Source organism: Neodiprion fabricii, chromosome 2 (assembly GCF_021155785.1).
Source record: "Neodiprion fabricii isolate iyNeoFabr1 chromosome 2, iyNeoFabr1.1, whole genome shotgun sequence".
Classification (NCBI taxonomy): domain Eukaryota; kingdom Metazoa; phylum Arthropoda; class Insecta; order Hymenoptera; family Diprionidae; genus Neodiprion; species Neodiprion fabricii.
Window position 1 is genome coordinate 14,617,542 of NC_060240.1, and position 18,027 is coordinate 14,635,568.

An 18,027-nucleotide genomic window follows, 5' to 3' on the forward strand; every position below is an offset into this window, starting at 1 on the left:
CGTTCATCTTTTTTGCGCTTCCAAGTTCGTGAATAGCTCTGACTCTGTCCTAGGGAATTTTTAGTACTGTCAGTCAATTTACGAACACGGCCACGTAAGTGTCAGAATTGGTTGAAAGATTAGAATCCAACACTCCGTCCTATGAAGAGCAGAACAAGAGTACACGGGATGTATCGTGTCAATTCTTCATTGAGCTTGTCACTGAAATTGCGAGTGGGATAAAATGAAAAAAGTAATTATAGTTGTGAAGAATTCATGTTGATTGTGAATTATAGAAACATTTATTTTCATCAAAGGAATGGACAATTCTACTCTATCTTTATTTATTGGAATAGCGATTTGATTAGATAACCTCAAAAATAGTGGTTATGAACTTTGCTCACATGTGTTAGATATCTGCTAGTATAATAACTCGCGTTATATACATCGGTTCATAAGGTTCTAGACTTCTATTGAATATTTTATTTTTTTGTTACTGTGTCTGTACGGATGAATGATACTATGAATCTATCACCGTTAGAAACTTGTGTGAAACTTCCTCTATGTTTCAAAGAGCTAGAAGAAGTTACCGACAAGGCAAAAGATTGGCTGCTTATGCATGGTAAGTAATATAGCTGGTTTTGCTGATTTAAATAAAACATAACTTTTATAAATTATTTTTATTTTCTATAGATGAATGTATTATTCTTTCTTTGTACTTTGTCTACTTTAAAACTTCAAACTGCATTACGCGTGTTTCATAAATATTATTACATGTTTCAGGGGCTTGCATGAGATGCAGAGAGCATTTAGATAAGGACGAGGTACGTTTCGCTCCCTTCGTCTTATTGCCATCGGCTTTTCCACGCAAGGAATTTGAAAAAGCCAGAAAAGTACAAACAATTCTTAATGAATTGACGCACCAAGTTGCCCATGATCACAATTTCATTACAGAAACCTTGAAAAGGTAAGCATTAAACCAAATATATGTATTATACTTTAGTAAGATATATACCTTTTACAATTACATAAACTGTGTAAAATTTTATGGAAAGTAAACAGCAATTTTTATGTGATTTCAGTTACCCAGTGTTATTCAAATAATATAAGTAATACATAGTCAAGTATTTACCTGTAGTATATATCTTTTATTCTTGATTGTAACTATTTTTCAGCACAGTTGAAGTCGATGATTTCACTGCCAGATTGTTTGGTATTTATGAAACTGTGCATGCCGAAGGCTTCAAGCAGGTAATAACAGATTATATGCTTGGTGCGTCTAAATGCGTTATTGATTTTGGTGGCGATCACGATAGCAAGCACCTTTTATTTTGCATATTTAGCACATAGAAAAGAACGAAATTGATAGTCGATTGACCTTATTGCAGAGTATCAGTTTAGGATTGCTGCGATCCGATTACTTGCTGCATAATCTACATGAAACCAATATAATGCAAGTTGAAATGAACACTATAGCTTCTAGCTTTGCTGGCATAGCAACTACTATCACACATTATCACAGGTATGGTCCACCGAATACCTGATATTTACAGTGTGAAACTTTAGAGAAACTACAATATTGTTTAGTCGTTAAAAAATCTGTATATTATCGAAGCTAATATTTTTGTGTAAACTTTGCAGATATATTTTGAAAGAATTGGAATGTGAAGACAAATTGAAAAATGTAAGTGTTGTGCAAGTCATTCGACGTGGCATGACTTAGTAAGTAGAAAATTCTGAAATTACGGGCACAGCTAATTCTTACTATTTATAGATTCCTGAAAACCATGCGCTGTCTGGTCTTTGCGAAGGTTTAATTGAGGCGTGGAAATTATACAATAATAAACGGTTGGTATGAATTGAGAAGATGAAATTATGGCAAGATTTATAGAAAGTATTATTGCATCACTTACCAGAGTTCCAAATTTTTAGTTGTAACATTTCAGACTTTAAAAATGATTACAAAAAATGATCTCCATCTGTGACGTTTTATTATTTACAGAGCTGTTATATTATTCATCATTGAAGATACAACGATTAATATATGTGACCAAAGGTTTCATGAATTTCTAATTCGCGAGAAGAATTCGTCTATAAAAGTTATTAGGAAATCTTTAGGACAAGTAGCTTCTGAAGCACATCTTAATCAAAATCAAGACTTAATTGTGTAAGTAATTATTTTCGCAAATCCAATACACTAGTATTTGAGTTGATTACTGACGCTTGCTTAGTTCCAGTCTGCTCTCTTTTTACAATGTGATCTTCTTTTCTTCTAGTGGAAATTCTACAGTAGCTGTAGTATACTTTCGTTCCGGTTATGAACCAGCACAATACCCTACAGAACATGAGTGGTCTGCTAGATTGATGATAGAAAGATCGTCAGCCATTAAATGCCCTTCAATCCAATATCATCTAGCTGGAACAAAAAAGGTACATTGTATATGATTTAGAATTTCAGTTGTATAAGTAGGTTTGCTTGACTTGAGTTAACACTTATGGATTCGTATTGAAACATTCGAATAAAAAAAAACATACATTCACTCCGTAATTAATATTTCTTTGTCAAATACATTTGTATTTCACTTTGATACTCTTTCGCCAACATTATAGATACACATTGCCCTTCCATTTGATTATACAAGTTCTTGATTTACAGGTTCAACAGGCATTAGCTGTAAAGGGTACAATTGAAAAATATTTTAAAGATAGGAGTATAGTGGAAAAGATAAGAACTGTATTCACTGGACTTTATTCATTAGATTTCGTAAGTAATGTCGTTATCTTTCGTTCAAACTTCACGTAAAAATGAATCCAGCAAAATCTAAGAATATTTATATTCAATAGGATGAAAATGGGGAAGGAGAAAAAGCAGTAACAATGGCCTTGAAAGAACCAGGAAGATTCGTACTAAAGCCGCAACGAGAGGGGGGAGGAAATAATGTATACGGGAAAGATGTGCTCACACAACTAAAAGCTATGAGGGACTCTAAAGAACGTACAGCATGGATACTTATGGACCGCATCCATCCACCACTGCAAGAAAATTATTTAATCCGCCCAGGGAATACAGATGAGCTTAAAACACAAAATCTTGTGTCCGAACTTGGGATTTACGGAGTTATTCTTGGGTATGTATGAAGTACAAAAAATGAAGCAGTAAAGAGAACTTTTTGCAAAACAATTAGACCAGAATAATTGTTATGTGGCTATAATTCATTTAATCTTAATAGTGAATTTGAATTGCAGCGATTCAAACGAGGTAAAAATTAACAAACAGGTCGGCCATGTCCTGCGAACAAAACCAGCGAGTTCAGATGAAGGAGGCATTGTTGCAGGTGCAGGAGCTCTCGACAGCCCTTACCTTGTGCAATGAAATATTGCAAAATTTTAAGATACGTATCAGAATGCAAGAGTTATTAATAAATTCACGAAACGACGATAAACACAAATTGGAATAGGAATAGAAACGGTAGAACTTGGCATTAAATTCAGTGTTATGTGTACATCAGTTTTAGTAATATTTGCACAAACAAAGAGCTGATTTAAATAAGGTTCAATTAAATGATCAAATTCAGCGTTCAAATTTTTCTGGCAAATATTTGTGAATAATTTTATTCAAGTCAATAATCTCTTTATTACCAACCATTCATTGTTTTCATTGGACTTAAAAATGTACACAATTGTATTACAATTATCGTTGTTGTTATTGTTATTACCGTTAGTAATTGATAACGTAACACATAGTTATTTGCGCACAAGGCTTAATTCAATTCACGTTTATAAAACAAACAGAGAATTGGCTGTTAAATAAAAATGCATATTTTTCGAAAGACAGTTAAACATCTGTATTTTTATAGATTAAATGATAATTATCCACGGGACACGCGAAAAATGAATTTTATCGGTGTATCTCGGTTATATGAATACGTTATAGGTATGTATGTATAGTAGAGTGTTTCATTTTTAAAAGATTTTAGATTTTACTGTGGGCTCATGCAGTAAATTCTTTCTTCTGGTTTACAAAAAAACTTCAAAAAGACTGAGAAGTTCAGCACCAGTTTTAAGGTGTGCTAATGTCGATGTTCCCTTTTCTAGTCTAATCGTTTTTTCACACCCCAAAACTAGTGCTACATTGCTCAATCTTTTCAAGGATTCTTTTTAGATTAGATGCAACGAATTTTTGCATACGCCAGTAGAAAAATCCAAATTTTTTCAACTGTGATACACCCTGATGTATAGGTTTAAGTAGCGGAGTTTTATTTTGTTGCCTATTGTAAAAAGAAAAATCTTCTGAATTTACTTTAAGGAATCCCAGTTTAATATGAACTATCCATGGATTCAATTAACAACGGCTTTTGCATTTATATTCAGCATATATAACTCATTAATTGGACACGGATGTCCTACAAAATATTATATAAATTATAAAGTGTTACCTGAACTGGTACTACATAGGGGTAATAAAAATAAAAATATTCATGAATGATTTTAGCCACGAACACGTTGATTCGACTGTTGAAATTCCTTACGCATGCATTTGCATTGGTATCGAAGAACAGTCGATCAATACGACGTATGTTAATAGAATTTTGCTAGATCGAGCATGTTCTAAAAATATATACAATTACTTTTGGTTTTTTAATGGTTAATGACTTCATTTTGATATTTTATTAACGAAAATAAAGTGAAATATATATTTACAAATTGCCGCCAGTTAATATTATTAAACCTTCTCCTTTGAGATTGTACGCCTGTAAAAAAATCCGGAAATGGAGAGAAACGTAATTTTTTATTATTGTGAAGCTTTGTAGTCTCTCTGATCAGAAATTAAAAATTTAATGCAATTAGAATGCTTGTAGTGAGGAGAAAAAAATTGGAACTCAGGGGAAGAGGTGCATCAGTGTGAATCTAAGTTTGGCCAACGGATCTTAATCACATTTTATTCGAAAAATTTAAAAATTTAGGATTGTTAATTGGAAATGTGATAAAATGGAGAAAATGAAGAAGTGAGATGAAGTCGCTGATGGCGTATTCGGACTGCTCGCAATCGATTCTTCTTGCAAAATTACGTCGATATAGTGAAACAAAGAATTGATTTAAGTATTTTTTGAAACTGGCCAAATTTCAACTGGAAAAATCCAAAAGCGTTAATCTGAGAGGCTAGCCACTCTCAAGTATATTCGCTCATTACCTTATTTAACTTATTTGCCTCATCTATCCAAAGACTCGTCGGTACTCATCGTAGACCTTGGATAGATAAAGCAAATAAGTTAAATAACTTAAATAAGGTAGTAAGAGGCGAGTATACTCGAAATTGATTAACCCCTCGCTTTTTTGAGATTTTCGGAGCTCGGGAACTTTTCGTCTAATTTTTGTTTTGCAGGACTCTTTTTCCACTAATTAGACCGTTAGAAATACGAAAAAGATATCAAAAAAAGGGTTGGACCAATAGCAGAGAAATTACGAAGGAAATCTTTCGTTTTTCGGCTGTAACTCTTATACATGGCTCGCAGCGTATTTCATAGGGTTTGTCCATAAGTTTTATAATTTTATTCAGAACAATTCAGAAGCTATTGGAATAATATGCAAGCGCAGCGAACTCTTATGGTGATTTTTCCAAAATCGACCTTTCCGGTTTCAAGATCTTCCATAACGAGCATTTCTCAAATTTTTCCGATTTTCATACTTAAGCGTAAACGAGTGATTTCCAGTTTTATTTACGCCGTATCATTTTTGTCATTTTGCCTCCGGCACTAGGTGCTTGGTAAAAAAATCCGTTTGACATACATTTTTGCGTTAAACGAAATCTCACCTTTTCGCCAAGTGCCGACCGAAGTAATTATACTCTCATGATCAAAGCATCGTAAATGTAGTAGAAAACACAATATAAGGAAAAGATTTCGTTTCTGAGCATGAATTCCCATAAAAAATTTTAATTAAATATTTACCTTTTATTTAGCGTTGTGCTTAGCGAGTCATTTTACTACGAATTTGAAATTTTACGAGTAGGCTCTCCATGTGTTTCAATGCTATATTATTTCATTATCATTTGTAAATTGTATCATGGCGAATATTATGGTATTTTAGCCTTTTCAATTTGTTGAAATTTTTCGCCCTTTTGTATTTGGCGTTACTACCTAATGCTCTAAACCAAAGAGAATAATAAGATCTTTGCTTTAAACAAAGTTCGAAACCTGTGTAGGGATTGTGTTTGGCGGGGTTTCTCACACACCAACGACGAATACCTAGTACGTATAAATCTCTCTATCTAATAAAAAAGTTTCAAACAAATGAACGTAAAAAAAGATTATAATAACAATAGTAAAAAAAAGATTATAATAACAATAGTATACGCATGAAGTTGGCGGTAGGGTGAGATCCCGAAAACAAAACAAAAAGCATCTAGCAAACCCTTTGACAGCTGTCATCGGCTGTTTACGATAGTCTTTGACAAATATCTTTATAGGTATCTGTTTCTGACGCGCAAAAAATGAACATGCAAACAAAAATTATCAAGATGATTCCCGACGGGAATTGTCTTTTTCGCGCGTTGGCGTATTGTGTATACGGCACTCAAGATCAACACGCAGAGGTGAGACTGAGTATCGTTTCAAATATAGTGGATAATTGGTCTACATATGCGGGTTTTATTACAGGTAATGAGTCAAACGGTGCTGTGATTAGGTCACCTGGTGATTACAAATCACATATGAATAAAAATGCAATATATGCAGCTGCTGACATTTTTAAGATATGTTTAATCGTGTATCGCGAAGAACAAATTCATCCACACCGGATCGGATCACAAAATGGAACACAATTCTCGCTACTCTTCACCGGCGACGAAGACAGTGGACACTTTGATGTCTTGCAGAACCAAAATAAAATTCAGATAGTGAGTAATAAGTATGAAAAGTAACAATCAAATAATAGTCAATCTAAATATATCACCAAACAGTCAAAAGGACAGCCAGGATTTACGATGACAATGGAGAAAGGAGAAGTTTCAAGCAGCAGACAAGGCGATGAAAATGGTGGATAGTCGGAAATATCACAAAAGAAAGAGGAAAATAAAATTGTAAGTGCGAAGACCCAAATAAGCCATTGAATAATATCCATCAAATATTCGTATAACCAGGAAAGAGGACGACCAGGATCGATGTTGACCACAAGAGAAAGAGGTGTTTTGCGGAATGAACATCAACGCAAATATAGAGAAAAAAATAATATAAAGAAGGTGATTTTGGAGAATAACGGGCAGAGCGGTAGCAAAAATAATTCAGCAAGTCAAGGAGATAGATAGATATCAATAGAGAAGGAACACCAATTTTCAACCAGTGCAACAGGTGCAGGACCTGTCATTAAATCAACATGAAGGAATTCGCCTGTCTACTAGACAATGCGTAAGGAAATAGTGAGGCGCGCAGCGCCGAGTGCCCGAGGCGCGTAGCGCCGAGATGGGGTTGGCGCGCGAAGCGCGCAGGGGCGATTTCCTAGTATTATATATTTATACAATGTCCTAAAACTATTACAGCCCAATGATCACTTTTGTCTGAACTTTAACCACGTGCTACAGCTGTAGCCTTTGTTTATCTAATAGCGTCGATGAAATCAGTTTTCTCGGTCAACGTCTGTTTCCGCCGACTCCGCTGCTGCTGGTTGTCGCCAGACGCCACCGCCTTGAGCACTGACGTGCTCCCTTGCAGTGACAGTCGGTACTGCCGATCCGGGTGCCACACCTGTTTGTACGAATTCCGAAATGATCAGTTGCCAGTGCAGAAAGATCCCTAGTAGTGAGACAGAGCTCACCGAAAACGCTCTTGAGTGTAAAGGACACAAAACTGCTGTCAGTACTGCTGGGAAAATGACAGGCCATTTTACTATACATGAACTCTGAAAACATTTTTGCCGGCTTGAATTTTCGGGAGACATGTGTAGTCAAACTTGTTTTCAAAGTGCCGTAAATAGAATGTAGATTTGTTCTAAACACTTCGAACAGTCATTTATAATATTTTCATTACCTATCACATGACTGTTGTATGGGGAGATAGAATTTCCTTATTTCAGAAAAAATTTACCATTAAATTAAATTTGAAAAATGAATTTTAGAACATTTCTGAAAATCGGTATTTGTTTATTATGCCTTAATTGCGGAGAGTGTTTTATTCCGCTAATTCCTGTCGCAGTAGGTGGATTAGCAGGCCTAGGTTATATGACATGGTGTAGTTTCAGGGAGTGCTGCACAAATCAGTACATTCCAGCTGATTTTACTTGTGAGTATCCTTTGTTCAGTTGGCAGGTTTTCTTCTTCACGTCTTGTGTTTTTTCAGATAAATTTAAGTAGCGCAGATGGTTGTTATATTTACCAGACTTTGTGAAGTGTTAAACTGTTAATATCCTTGTACCGCAATCGAGCAATCGAATTCGTTGAGTCACACCTGGTCTTTCTTCTCCGCTGCAACAATGAACTACCCTGATGATTAATAAGAATTAACTACTTGACGATCCATAATTTAGGACCAATCGAAGAAATAGAGAAAATCTGTTGTTTCCATTGCAGTGCTTAATACTACACTGAACACTAAACTTTACGGCCAACATTTGGCACATGAAACCGTGCTGCACGCATTGAAAGGTCATTTCGAAGATACAAATCCGAAGAAGGCATTAGCTATGAGCTTTCACGGTTTACCTGGAAGTGGTAAAAACTATATGGCAAACTTTATCGTTGACGCACTGTATAAAAATGGTGCTAACAGTAGTTATGTTCATTTTTATAAAGGGCGTCTTCATTTTCCCGCCGATGGAAACATCGCTGAATATCAGGTTAGTCGTTGTACCTTAATAGTTAGTCATAGAAACTGCATGTGTCACAGAAATTCTCCAAATAAATTAATTGATACAAACTTGATCCAAATCTTATCTTCAAGCAAGACATAATTAATATTCAAAAGTAATTATTTAATGGTAGAAAACAATAGTTCAGAATATTTACCGCTGATTGTGTTCCTTAAGTATAATAATATCCGAAACGTGATTTATTATAGCGGAACCTTCGAGACGAAATAACGAAATATCTTCAGGTGTGCACACGCTCGATCTTCATATTTGACGAAGTTGATAAAATACCAGAAGGAACGCTCAATATACTTGTGCCATTTTTGGACTATAATCCAAAGCTTCAAAATATAGAAACAACCAAAGCTATATTTATATTTTTGTCAAACACTGGAGGTTCTGCAGTGGCAAAGCATCTGCTAGAGATGTGGCAAGCTGGAAAAAAACGAGACGAAACCACTCTGGCAGACTTTGAATTGTTACTAGCTATGGGTGCGTTCAATGAAAAGGGCGGTTTTCACAAAAGTGATACAATCGAAACTAGCCTCATTGATCATTATGTTCCGTTTTTACCACTTGAGGAAATTCACGTAAAAAAGTGTATAATTGATGCCTTTCTTAAAAGAGGCGTGGACCCAAGTGATGAGATGATTCAAGAAACTATGACACATGTCACCTTCGGGCCACATCCACAAAACCTTTATTCCAATGCTGGTTGTAAAAGACTCGATCAAAAAGCTTCAGCTATCAAGCAAAAGTTCAGTTCAAGAAGAAATTCCAAATTATAAAAGTTAGCATATATTTTGGTTCAACGAATATGTGTGTGTCGTAGAAGATTACTAATCTTTTTTATTCGTGAAATAATTTTGATAAAATATTAATTCTTAAATAATACGGTACTAATATTTTTTTCAAAACAAGTAATAGCCGTATGTTTGAAATCGAAATATAATTTCACCGTTATAAGTAAAATGTTTGAGGATACGCTATCAGTATGTTATTTCATGTTTTATAAAACTCTCCGATAGTGGAAAATAATGAAGCGTAATAATAACTGAATTTTAATAACATATTGGTGGTGTTAAATATTGATAATAAACAAACAAACCACCAACAAACTTTAAGTTGTACTTGCCTAGGTTTATAGATCTGAATCCTTAACTCACTTTAACATGTGAATCCTACATAAATCAGTTTCTGTTACTGTCGTGTAACAGTTAATACAAATACAGAATATTGGATAACGCATTGGTGAACAGAAAGTTTATTAGTATTTATTGGCACAATTTGAGAACACTTCTCAGACAATAAAAATATTTTATGTATACCCCATTCTAGCATAATAGTTCTAATGATAGTACGTACACATACAGGTAATTGTACATATACATATGTGTATATATATACATATATATATATATATACTTTTAAAACTTTCTTTGTATAATATTAAAATATATCGAAACCTCAGTGTAATGGAATAACAGCTGCAGAGACAGAGGCTATTCTACGTATGCAAAAATAGAACTTTGACAATGCTTTATAAGTATAAAATCGAACATTTTGTTGCATAAAAAAAAGTAGGGCTTACTTTCTTACTAAAATTGCTAATGATTTACAACTTCTTATTACGTTTTTTTTTTTTTTTTTTAAACAATATGAATCTGGCCCACAGTTGTGACTGTGTGGAAAAATTCATAGAATACACATATTGCATAAAATTAGACTTTTTTCTATCGACATATAGATTAGTCAATCAATTATTATTATAAATATCATACATAAATAGCTAAAATGGTAGGACATTTATTGTTAGTAAACAGTAACTCTCTAAATAAAATTCTCTCGTTGTTAGTCAGAATCAGGGACATGTTTAACGTGATAGTAAACTTAAAATAACTAGCATTTGTAGTAAAATGGCATCTCATTTACACCTATAGTTTTATTACACTATTTCGATATATACTAGCAAAAAGCTTACACAGATACAGATAAGTGCTTAATTGTAAAGGATGACTGGAATTTTGCTAAAGTTTTATTAATAATTAGTTGTGTGTCCTGATTGAAAAAATGATTAAACACCTATGAGGAAAGTATTTTTTTAACAGTCTTATCATATCTATATGTCTGTGCATGTACCCAGATAACATTTTAACTTTTTGTGAGAATTCATTAAATAGTACAATCCTACTCTGACTGTAACAACAAACTCTCTATAAATAATTTAAAATCATGGTTCACTAATTAAGTGATTTGAGCTGTGCTATCAGAAGTCGCATTCTAACTACTGTACAAGTGATACAGGTATCACCGAATCCCTATCTTTGTGCATTTTCAATGCTGTGTGTAAATGGACGAATATGATTCAAATGCATTTTTTTCATAGCAGTAAACCGACAGACACTGATTGTTATCTGGGTAACGGTGAACTGAATTTTTTAAATGCTGTACTGTTACACTGAGAGTTCGGACATCGATCATCTGTGAAATTGATTTGAACATTTGGAATTCATTCTTCGGCAACGTATTCTTTAGGGAAGAATCCAACTTGATCGCCTATTTTACCTTTCCACCAGCCCCTGGCATCCCCTTCCTTACTGAGCACAACTACTCGGCAGCCCCGACGTAGACTCAATTGATTTGGTTCTCCTCCTCTAAAGTCGAACAGTGCCTTGGCTAGAACTCGCCTAAATGGCCAGAGCAATCGCTGATCCAAATCCTCAAAGTTTTCGGCAAGTGAAGCTCGCTCATAGTACTCTATTAGTTCGACAACACTTTTAAAAAACCGCGATTCGCTTAGATAGTAATGCACAGCACCATCAGCTTCACGTTTAAACACCCTTATATGCTTCACCCTTCCATATGCCCTGAAATACCAGGATTAGTACTTATTTATTACTGTAACACTGTTAAATGTATAATTAATACTCACTTAATGCTAAGCGCATAGCTAGTTTCATTTCCAACACGAGGCTGCCCTGCACGTCGTACTCTTAGCATGTAGGTACCATCTTCACGATGTTCCAACCTTGAAGTTGCCGTGTCCCTGCCCATTTCACCCACAAACCACAGTTTCGGAGACAAGGCGAGTTCATATGGTAGCGGTGGTGGCATAGGCGTGCAACGACCCGAATACATAATGCATTGCTTATGCACTGAGAAACGGCAAGATGTGCATCTGTATCCCTGTGAACAGTTTCATTGTCTGACTGATCACATTTTAAAATTTCATCGGTAAAATTTTTTTACCTCGTTTTAACTCATAAGAAGTTAGACTTATTTCAGAAAACGTGCAATACCTGAAATATTCGACCCTTCAGAAACTTCCCGCAGTGCTGACAATATTGCGCAGTATCAAATGTGGTCAGCTTGAATTTATGATCTGTTGATTTGCAGGCGGCTGGATTAATGTTGTCCATTGCTTCTCGTAATGCTTTGATCCATGCTTTCTTTTGATCATCAGTTCTGGCGTACAAGGTATAGGCAGTGTAGGCTTGCTTGTGAACCAGCAGCCATTGGTAAGACCATCGAGAATCACGGCCCATGGTCCGTCTTTCCATATGGTCTTCCAATCTGTAGTCATCCAAACGCAATGTTTCCTTGTAGCAATACTGATCACCTCTTTCTGCTTTGCAAATCAGTACCACTTGCTCAAAAACAAATGCCCATCGTGCCTTCACCCGCTGGTCGTTGTGAGCTTTTACCTGTAGACAGAAATTGAATATCCTCAAGGATCAATGAGCTCCATCATTTGAATAAAAGTAAAGAAAAGCGAAAAAACAATTAGAAAATTTACTGCAATGTTATTTGCGCCAATGATAGTGAACACGAGTGAAACAACAGCCCTACTTTGTATAAGAAACGAATCTGATGAAATTCGCATAAGACAAGCTCAGATATCAACAATTTGTAAAAAGTTTTACAATTGGAACATTCAAAATGAGCCAACTCTGGTGTTTATCAAACGATTCCATCATTTTTAGGCTCAGTTTGCTCGCTGACGAGCTTCCTATGAATTTTCTGAAAAACATTCAAGTAATCGTACCTTACAGTAAAGAGATAATGCATGAATGTAATTGTTGACGAATATCTGTCCTAGCATACTTAGATGAATATATATTTATGCAATCAGGAAATAACTGTTCAAAAATTTTTTTTTTAGCGATCCTACGAGATCTCTATAGTAAACAAAATAAATCCAACAACATTGGAAATTTCGTAGAAAACACCAGTTTTATTGTTTCGAACGTTCTAAATATAAAACCTTTCCTCAAATTTTTAATATCCTACCTGTGTTATTCGAATTTGCTCCGATTCACTTACATTACTTCATACAAAAGTTGGTTCGTTTGTTTTCAACATTATTAGTGCAAATTGCGCTGCTGGAAACTTTTTGAAAAGTTTTTTCTGTTCACGTAATGTATGATGATGTGACAATCTGGCTGATTCATCTTAAAACTGAGGTTTACGATTTCTTTATAACCGTGTAGTGAATTTGATAAGCGTAAGAAGCATACCTTCAGTTCTCCATCTTTGAGCAAACGCCCGTAATTCTTAAGTTGTGTATCCTCTGTAACATCCCAGCCTACGATTGAAGCTTGAATATCTCTGATGAGATCCAGTGTGTCCGAATCACGCTTTACTTCGTTTATGTATTGTGCTACATCTACCATAGCTTCTCTAGCTTTCTCTAATTGTCGCCGGTCTTCGATCCATTCACGAGGAGTTTCTTCTACTAATTTTTGTAACAATAAGTGGTATTTCAGTATCCTTTGCATCGGAACTGACAATATGTCGAGGAGTTTGAATCTCCCGTTATTAGCCTCTTCCTGGCATCTCTACAGACAAAAAAAAAACGATCAGAAACTTGAATATCCAGAGACAATGATCCCACTGACTTTACATGATAGACAACTTACGATTACTACTTCATTGATGAGTTCGTTGCGACAAACATCTCGCACTGTAATTTGGGCTAAAGTCAAGTTGGCACAGTAGTCACCATAAAGTAGAAACTTTTCCCGCCAATCTAAAAATATTCTCGCTAAGTCTGCTCCGTTTCGGGCAATGCGTAACTTGCTATGAAAATCTGTGTGAATTATTGATAGTTCTTCTATCCCAAAGAAAATGCATGCTGAATCTTCTGGGCGAAGAAGCGGAGACAAAGGGCGAGCGAAATGTCTCAACAAGTTTACCAATACTTCAGAGTAGTTGCGTTCAGTTTCGACCAATTCTTGAACAACGTAGTCACGCTTTTCACCTCCAGATGCCGGCACCCCCTAAACACTCACATCGATGTATTAATCAGTGCACATAAAGATAAAAGCGCAGAAGTTTGGGGATTCATAGCAATTCGATATGATTGAAATAAATTTACATCAAGATATATCCTCGGCATGCAAATGTTTGTAAAAATTTTGTATGCAAAAAAAAAGGCCGCTATTCACAATGATTAAATAAAAGCTACACCTGTTGTGCTAGATTCTCTATTTGCATTACATATTTTCGAGGCTTTAAGTATCCTACCAACCTTTAATTCTGCACTTGAATTTAAAGACCCTGGTTAAAAAGATCAGCAGTAATTTTACAAGCGGGAACTAAATTAATATGACCTCAGGTGATTGCAATACTTTAAACGGTTCTGCATTGAGTAAATTCGAAAGTCGTCTAATTAGATTGTATTTTCAATTCTGTCTTGTGAAGATTCAAACTTTCAGTCGAAGGTCGAGCTAATAAGAAACAAATAAAAACCTGTGTGGTACTGGTAGGCGGAGGCATGTGTAAACTACAGAGGTCCTGGTAAATTTCTTCGCTTTGAGCATGGCTGCAGAAAACACCGTAGCCATCTTCTTCCTCTACAGGATCTCGGCTATCCCCCCCAACACCTGCTTCGTTACCCTCGCGCCTTCTAAACCGTCGGCGTCGACCCTCGTCTTCACGCCTTGCGTACAAAAACACAAATAGCCATGCATCTAACTATTGCAACTAAAACCTCTGGCAAATTTAAATTAAACTCTATACTACAAACTCAATCAGAGCAAGAAATTGAAAGAGGTTGGATGGTCAAAATTCGATAGTTTTTTTTATTAATTTTACTACAAGACGATTGTACATTGGGTATTTGTCTAACTGTTATTCAAAAATATTGGAATTATAAAAGAAAGTGGGGATGTCGATGCTTGATTACAAATCGTTTTAGAATGGTTGAAAATTTAGTACGTGTGTTTCATTTCACTCTTGGATGGCTCATTTTATTCAGAAAACTATTTTACAGAAATTCATCGACAATGATCAACAAATAGCGCCATTAAAGAGACTATTGCAAAAAAAGAAAAGAAAATAAATGAACGAATGTTATAGATTTTTAACCACTTTGTAGTGATTTAAAACAAAGCGTCGATACTTCAACATTTGTTCATAATTCCAGCATTTTCTTTTTCTTTACTTGAAGAGATCTTCCTAGCTTACGAATATGATAACAGCTATGATGTACCCAATGTACAACTATCTCGTAATGAGATTAATAAAAGCATATTCGGCGAGTGAACCGCAACAACTCTTTTCCACTGATACACAAACCTAGCTAATGGATGTTTAGAAATGAAACCACAGGAAGAGTGTTGGGTAGCAGAGTATAAAACACGTACAAAAAAGAAATTGACATTTTGCATATTTCAGTTCACATATAGTATGGAGCGGAACTCAATTTTCAAATTTCAGGCTCACTTGTAATGACATTATTTTACTTAATATTCAAATCAAAGTTTAAACGACATATGTGTATATTCTAACTCTCGGTAAATGATAGTGCGTCGGCTCGTGTGCATCCATGTTTTTTTGATGAACTAGGCTTGATCGGCGACCGCCGATCTTGATATTTGTACGTGGAATGTGGATTGATAATAGAATGCATGGTAGATCGAACTACAGTTTGATGAAAAAATAAGGGCTGAAAATAAAATCTCCAAGGTAGATATGACTGTGGAGATTTATCTTTTTCATATCAACACTCTTTTTAAACGAGTAAAACGACATATACCTCCTCTGTGGAAGGCCAGTCGTGCTGAGGGGTGGTCGAAAAGCACAGTAGTTCCTGATAAACTTGGGACTCACCTAGGTCCACCCCTCTAGGTTTTATGGTAAAGGCCACTACCGCTGCTGTGGGGCTAAACCCATGAACAGTGATTACCAAGACGCTATTTTTTCACTCTGATAGATGAGCAAAATAACATCGTAACTCAGAGTTTGATTCAACATCGTCGTATGCAGAATTTATTCAAAAACGTTGGTTCGCAGAATTTGGTTCAACATCATCGTATCTCAAATTAAGATATCGTGTATATTATTGAAGCTACACCATTGTGGGATGCATGACTGTTGAAAAGATATTGGCATTGGTTGTCTCGTGACATGTGATTAAGATTTGATATTCTTTCCCATATATCTCAAGTTTGGATTATAGTTACAATGGTTGCCTAACATACTCAATTATTTCCATGAATTTCTGACTAATGACCATTAATATATCATCATGTTCAAGTCGATGTTGAAATTTTGAAGCTGATGGAAAAATTGGAATCTGCTTCAAATAGGTCATATTTCTCGGTGTATGACGAAACCTTAACAACATTTTATGATTAACCAGCACTAATATTTTTTTCAAAAATCACATGCAGGCATCGGTGGTGCAGCCAAAGAAAATGATGTATGCAAAATTTCAACTTCAGATACGATGTTGTTGAACCATATTCTGAAATACAACGTCTTTAAATCAAATTCTGACTTACAATGCTTTGAAAAAAATTCTTTGACACAATATTTTTCCGCTCTGCTATCCACTTCATTTATACCCGACTGGATCCATTTCAAATGATGCACATAGGTTGGTGCAAACAGGGGCAAAATGGTGAACTTGACTCACACATAATCCACTTAGATAACTATCAGTCACCTAGTTTTATTCGATAGTGAATGCGATTTATGTCATATCCGTACGGTTTGAAATGGATTCAAATTGAGCCCATCAGGTTTAGTTTAGATATTGATTAGGAGAGAAGTATAAACAAGCTTTTACTCACCCTACTCCTGCACTTTGCAAGTCCTTGTAAATATCTTCCTGCGATCTATCACGTCCAATAGAAAAACCTCTGTAATAAGAAATTGCAAAAAGATATTAAATATCTGAAAGACGGATCTTCGTTATGTAGCTTAACTGCATAGGATTTCAATACTTACTCGATCCCTTTACGGCGTAATCGAGGGCAGATGGACAGTGCAGAAAGAGTACATAAGACACGATGAAAGTTAGACAAGTCGAACAGCATGGAAGGTTCGAACAATTCCGATTCGGAGAGTCCAAAGACAGAGGAACAGGCTGACAGGAATATCTTGATGTTACGAAGGCAAAGGAACTGGGCCAGTTGAGGCTTCTGATTCACATCTTTCATGTCCACGCAACCCGGATCGACCGTGTTGAGCAAATTGCAGAGCAGTACGCCGTCCCGTAGAGTGTAAGCCAGGTCGAACGCTGTTGCACTGGGCCAGTTGGCCTTGTGATCGCTCCGCAGTGCACCGCACCTCGTCAGCCAACTGGCACATTCATGCCACCCGTTGCTTGGGTCTGCATCGCTGTCACCGGTATTCATTTTATCTTAACAGTCCTGCTAATTGACTGAGAGGTAACGTGTCTACCACTCCTCAGAGTTTCACGTCAGAAGTGTTACTCCCCATTGTAACTTCTTGTCACAGTCACTGTAGGCCGTTCTCCTCATTTACGACTCATCATAGTTTCCTCAACATCATTCTTGTCAACATTCTGACATTAATTTTAATGACGTTTACTTCCTGTACTACTTGTAGTACTTTTTCCTGGTGATTTCACTACCATGTACGATCGTATCCTGACGTTTACTCCTCTATCACGCCATTTTCCTCAAACAATTAACCTTGTTCGTTTTGGACCGTTTTTTGATACTTTGCGCATCCAAGGGCAAGATGGGCTCCACTTTTCAGTCATTGTATTTTTCAGCTGCTGTTTCTGCTCGATGCATAGATTCCCTATTTTACCGGTTACTCTATTGGTTGAAAACTACCTCGAAACGTTTTTCAACCAGTTACTACGAAGGTCTGAGGGAATTGCTTATACGAACATTAGCTCGCGCATGTTCCGTGATCGGTTTCTTGCGTCTACATGTGGTTACACCCTTCCGT

General features: G+C 35.8%; 3 protein-coding genes across 6 annotated transcripts; 2 read left to right on the forward strand and 1 right to left on the reverse strand.

The window, feature by feature from the left end:
* The first annotated feature begins 111 nt into the window (after positions 1 to 111).
* LOC124174894 (glutathione synthetase-like) lies at positions 112 to 4,683 on the forward strand. Of its 3 annotated transcripts, none has more exons than XM_046554508.1 (12): positions 112 to 232; positions 554 to 601; positions 763 to 946; positions 1,155 to 1,230; positions 1,368 to 1,501; positions 1,621 to 1,663; positions 1,754 to 1,827; positions 1,982 to 2,146; positions 2,256 to 2,409; positions 2,636 to 2,743; positions 2,824 to 3,107; positions 3,226 to 4,683. In XM_046554508.1, exons 2-12 carry the CDS (start codon positions 595 to 597, stop codon positions 3,350 to 3,352), a joined length of 1,356 nt encoding a protein of 451 aa, XP_046410464.1. In that variant the 5' UTR covers positions 112 to 232; positions 554 to 594; the 3' UTR covers positions 3,353 to 4,683. The 3 variants fall into 3 exon arrangements, with proteins under 3 accessions (XP_046410464.1, XP_046410462.1, XP_046410463.1); XM_046554507.1 differs by having other exon boundaries at positions 144 to 232; positions 521 to 601; XM_046554506.1 differs by having other exon boundaries at positions 130 to 601.
* Positions 4,684 to 7,793: 3,110 nt separating this feature from the next.
* LOC124174750 (torsin-1A-like) lies at positions 7,794 to 10,381 on the forward strand. Of its 2 annotated transcripts, none has more exons than XM_046554192.1 (3): positions 7,794 to 8,252; positions 8,540 to 8,805; positions 9,063 to 10,381. In XM_046554192.1, the coding sequence occupies exons 1-3, from the start codon at positions 8,078 to 8,080 to the stop codon at positions 9,603 to 9,605; spliced, it is 984 nt and encodes a 327-aa protein (XP_046410148.1). In that variant the 5' UTR covers positions 7,794 to 8,077; the 3' UTR covers positions 9,606 to 10,381. The 2 variants fall into 2 exon arrangements, with proteins under 2 accessions (XP_046410148.1, XP_046410147.1); XM_046554191.1 differs by having other exon boundaries at positions 7,798 to 8,252; positions 9,027 to 10,381.
* LOC124174749 (protein vav) lies at positions 10,070 to 17,828 on the reverse strand. The gene is made up of 8 exons (XM_046554190.1): positions 17,053 to 17,828; positions 16,896 to 16,964; positions 14,569 to 14,758; positions 13,737 to 14,096; positions 13,335 to 13,655; positions 12,117 to 12,521; positions 11,750 to 12,003; positions 10,070 to 11,684 (listed from the first exon to the last, which is right to left on the reverse strand). Exons 1-8 carry the CDS (start codon positions 17,460 to 17,462, stop codon positions 11,327 to 11,329), a joined length of 2,367 nt encoding a protein of 788 aa, XP_046410146.1. The 5' UTR covers positions 17,463 to 17,828; the 3' UTR covers positions 10,070 to 11,326.
* Between the last annotated feature and the right edge of the window lie 199 nt (positions 17,829 to 18,027).

Coding starts and splice junctions, on each gene's coding strand:
- LOC124174894 (XM_046554506.1), top strand. CDS start 490: ATGAATGATACTATGAATCTATCACCGTTAGAAACTTGTGTGAAACTT. Junction 947..1,154: donor ATTACAGAAACCTTGAAAAG/GTAAGCATTAAA, acceptor ACTATTTTTCAG/CACAGTTGAAGTCGATGATT. Junction 3,108..3,225: donor ATTTACGGAGTTATTCTTGG/GTATGTATGAAG, acceptor TTTGAATTGCAG/CGATTCAAACGAGGTAAAAA.
- LOC124174750 (XM_046554191.1), top strand. CDS start 8,078: ATGAATTTTAGAACATTTCTGAAAATCGGTATTTGTTTATTATGCCTT. Junction 8,253..8,539: donor CATTCCAGCTGATTTTACTT/GTGAGTATCCTT, acceptor TTTCCATTGCAG/TGCTTAATACTACACTGAAC. Junction 8,806..9,026: donor GAAACATCGCTGAATATCAG/GTTAGTCGTTGT, acceptor GATTTATTATAG/CGGAACCTTCGAGACGAAAT.
- LOC124174749 (XM_046554190.1), bottom strand. CDS start 17,462: ATGAATACCGGTGACAGCGATGCAGACCCAAGCAACGGGTGGCATGAA. Junction 13,656..13,736: donor TCATCAATGAAGTAGTAATC/GTAAGTTGTCTA, acceptor TTTTGTCTGTAG/AGATGCCAGGAAGAGGCTAA. Junction 11,685..11,749: donor AGCTATGCGCTTAGCATTAA/GTGAGTATTAAT, acceptor CTGGTATTTCAG/GGCATATGGAAGGGTGAAGC.